We start from the raw sequence: 3,614 nt of genomic DNA, 5'->3' as shown, positions 1-3,614 counted from the left end.
GACTGCCTTCTGCCCTCCTGGTTCCTTGGCATGGGGAGTGCAGGTGCTGACCAGCCCTTTTGCATTAGGAGTGGTTTCTGCTGACAAAGTCGAACCCCAGGACTGGTCTCTGCCCCCTCCGTTCCCGTGAACCCCCTGCTGCAGAGCAGGGTTGACTCCTTGGCTGCCAGCAGGCACAGGTCCTGCTCCTCATGAGACACCAACGAGAGCTGCAGCCACACAGCTGAAGGAAGAGCTTCTAGAAAAGTGTCTGTGTGTGTGTGTAGATGGGAGAGGGGGTATGGGAACTGGCTTTCATGTTTTAGAAAGTCTCCCCTAACTTGTTTCCCTCCTAGAACAGTCCCCCATATCTGAGAGCAGCAAATGTCCAACGCCAGCACCATCACCCAGTTCCTCCTCCTGGCATTCGCAGACACATGGGAGCTGCAGCTCTTGACCTTCGGGCTCTTCCTGGGCATGTACCTGGCTGCCCTCCTGGGCAACGGACTCATCATCACCACTGTAGCCTGTGACCCCCACCTCCACACCCCCATGTACTTCTTCCTCCTCAACCTCTCCCTCCTTGACCTGGGCTCCATCTCCACCACTCTCCCCAAAGCCATGGGCAATGCCCTCTGGGACACCAAGACCATCTCCTACTCAGGATGTGCTGCTCAGCAATTATTCTTTCTATTCTTGCTCACAGCAGAGTATTGTCTCCTCACCGTCATGGCCTACGACCGCTACGTGGCCATCTGCAAACCCCTGCACTACGGGACCCTCCTGGGCAGCAGAGCTTGTGTCCACATGGCAGCAGCTGCCTGGGGCACTGCTTTTCCCTATGCTCTGCTGCACACGGCCAATACATTTTCACTGCCCCTCTGCCAGGGCAATGCTGTGGACCAGTTCTTCTGTGAAGTTCCCCAGATCCTCAAGCTCTCCTGCTCACACTCAGGCTTCCTCAGGGAGGCTGGGCTTCTTGTGGTCAGTGCCTGTTTAGCGTTTGGGTGTTTTGTGTTCATTGTGGTGTCCTACGTGCAGATCTTCAGGGTTGTGCTGAGGATCCCCTCGGAGCAGGGACGCCACAAAGCCTTTTCCACCTGCCTCCCTCACCTGGCCGTGGTCTCCCTGTTCATCAGCACTGCCGTGTTTGCCTACCTGAAGCCTCCTTCTATCTCCTCCCCATCCCTGGATGTTGTGGTGTCATTTCTATACTCGGTGTTGCCTCCAGCAGTGAACCCCCTCATCTACAGCATGAGGAACCAGGAGCTCAAGGACACGCTGAAGAAACATTTTCAATCACTTGTCTGTCAGCAGCAATGAGCTGCCCATGGCTCTTCACAAGCGATTTCCCATTCTCTCAGCAACCTCCTGGGCTTTGGGCATTTCACCCAGGAGAACTCTCTTTGCTCAGCAATGTCTGAAGCCACTCCACTTCTCCAAAGGCAGGAACCCAGCCTGTCTGACCCAGAGGCCTTTAGACGTGTGTCTGGCACGATGGTACATCTGGTCTGCTGTGCTGTATCTCTGTAATAAAAGGGCATTTCCTCAGTGCTCCTGTCTGGAGGTTGGAGGTCTTCTTCCAAAGCTGCAATTAGGAACAGGCTGAAGAAATACCCGGCATGAGGCCATGCTGCTGTGCTTGGGTTCTCCATGGGCTCAGGGGAGGAGTGTACGGGGTGATGTGTCAGGAAAGGGCCAGTGCTGAGAGTTCACCTGTGGGTGTCCAGTGACCCTGAAGATGGTCCATGATCCATAGGGATCTGCCTGGGACTGCCTTCCCATGGCTTACGGGCCCTTGAATCCCCTCAGCCCACAAAGCAGCACCACAAACTTGGGGCCATGTGGGGAGCACGTGGAGGGCGCGGGAGAACCAGCCAGGCCAGCAGGGACACAGTTCTCTGTGGAAAGGCTCTCTGGGGGCAGTGACAAGAGCCTGGACAAGAGAAATGAGCAACTTATGAGGACAATAAATGCCTTAATAAATGCTTAGGACGGCAATAAAGAAATATCCATCTTCCCCTGTAACTTCACTACCACTATTCTGCCTGTCCAACGGTGTATTTACTTTCTTTAATCTTTCAGATATTTGCACCTGACCAGGATCCAATGACCATTTCTGAAGTCACCTTTTCAGATGCCGACTGGCCAGACAAAGGCCCTTCCCATTATTCTCCAGCTTCCTCCTCCCTTAATCATTGCTCATTCAGATGATTCTCACCTATGTTGCTGTTTGAGCTTCAGGGAGTAAAATCTTACATGTCTTTCAACAGTCTAATTGTCTATTTAGACAACACTTTCATTGTGTTTATAGCTCTCATTTTGTATCTACCTGCCTCAAATATTTCTCCTCAGATTATCGCTTGTACAAAGTTCAACCTCATCAGAGACAGCTTGGACAGAACATGTGCTTGGGAGTGTGTTTTATTGTTCATGAAACTTCATCATACCTCACTGTTCTCTGTTTGCACATCAGGAAAGTTCTTCTGTGCCCGTGTGCAGCCAGGTCTGTCAGGAGAACAGGCGGGAGATGATGCAATGGAGCTGTAACATCCAGCTGCAGACTGCAGGGGAGAAGGCTGATGTGACAAAAAGTGATGCAAGTTAAAGGGGACAATGAGGAAAACTATGGGGTTGGGGAGGTGAGGAGTAAGGTTGTCCATACAGTGTCAGACCTCAAACAAATGCCTTTCTGACCAGTCCAGACCTCCTGAGGAGACCCTCGGGATCGTTAGCACTTGGAGAATGCTGCTCTAACCCCTTCTCTGAAAGAAAAGGCAGAAGGTGTAACCCTTAAAAAAAAAAAAAATTCTTAGATGCACTTTGAAAATTTCCTCCTGAACTACACTATGAAATAGCTCCAGTTATCTGTGCAAGTTTTGAAGACTTGAAGAAAACGACAAGGTAAACAGCTCATTAGGGCATTTGGGGCTCATTCCATGACCCCCAGGTACTGAGAGAAGTCTGAAGAAACCTCTCCAGGAGTCAAAGTCAGAAGCAAAGCCCAGAAGTCCCTTGAAGCCCTGACTGGCCCCCTGAGGGCCCTTACTGACAAAGCCTCCCCAGGGCCTCCTTAGAGCAGATCACTGGAGGCCATGCTTGCAGGCAGGCCAAGGCCCTGTGCAGGGGGCTGGAATGCTGAGAAAACCCTTTGCTTTGCTTTAGGAAGCAGAAAGGCCAAGCCCTGACCCTCAGGCCCTGCCAAGGCCCATCCTGACACCCTCCAAGTTCCATCTCACCAGCCTCGCTGGCAGAGGCAACTGCTCTAGCCAAGAGGACCAAGACCTCAGGCCTCTTGGACCTTTCAGCCTTGCTACAGCCCTCGGCCATCTCTCCTGCAGGCTGTCCTACCCTGCCCCAAGCCTGCACCTCTTTCCCTTCAGGCTGTTCACACCCTGCTTGCTTTCCCACCCAGCTCTCACCCCACCATTTCTACACCTTCCCTCATGTCTCTCCACTCTTGCTGGCCATTCCATGAAACACAAAGCCATAGGCTGATCCAGACCCCCTCTCGGTGACCTCTTGCACCACAAGGCCACCCTTGCAGTGACATCTCTTTTGCGTTCACCTCCAGTCTGAACCTTCCAAGCTTCACTTTGTGGAGGTTTCCTTCTCTTCCCACTACCAAGAAAATC

At 52.4% G+C, this 3,614-nt stretch overlaps 1 protein-coding gene across 1 annotated transcript; it reads left to right on the top strand.

The window, feature by feature from the left end:
• Positions 1–363: 363 nt before the first annotated feature.
• LOC147413025 (olfactory receptor 14C36-like) lies at positions 364–1,302 on the top strand. The gene has a single exon (XM_086480897.1). It carries the CDS (start codon positions 364–366, stop codon positions 1,300–1,302), a length of 939 nt encoding a protein of 312 aa, XP_086337023.1.
• Positions 1,303–3,614: the final 2,312 nt, after the last annotated feature.

Source organism: Leptosomus discolor, unplaced genomic scaffold (assembly GCF_034619465.1).
Source record: "Leptosomus discolor isolate bLepDis1 unplaced genomic scaffold, bLepDis1.hap2 HAP2_SCAFFOLD_35, whole genome shotgun sequence".
Classification (NCBI taxonomy): domain Eukaryota; kingdom Metazoa; phylum Chordata; class Aves; order Leptosomiformes; family Leptosomidae; genus Leptosomus; species Leptosomus discolor.
Note: the sequence above shows the minus strand (reverse complement) of the source record. Positions and strands in the feature narration are given on the sequence as shown.

Excerpts from the sequence above, each read along its gene's own strand:
- LOC147413025 (XM_086480897.1), top strand. The coding sequence starts at position 364 with ATGTCCAACGCCAGCACCATCACCCAGTTCCTCCTCCTGGCATTCGCA.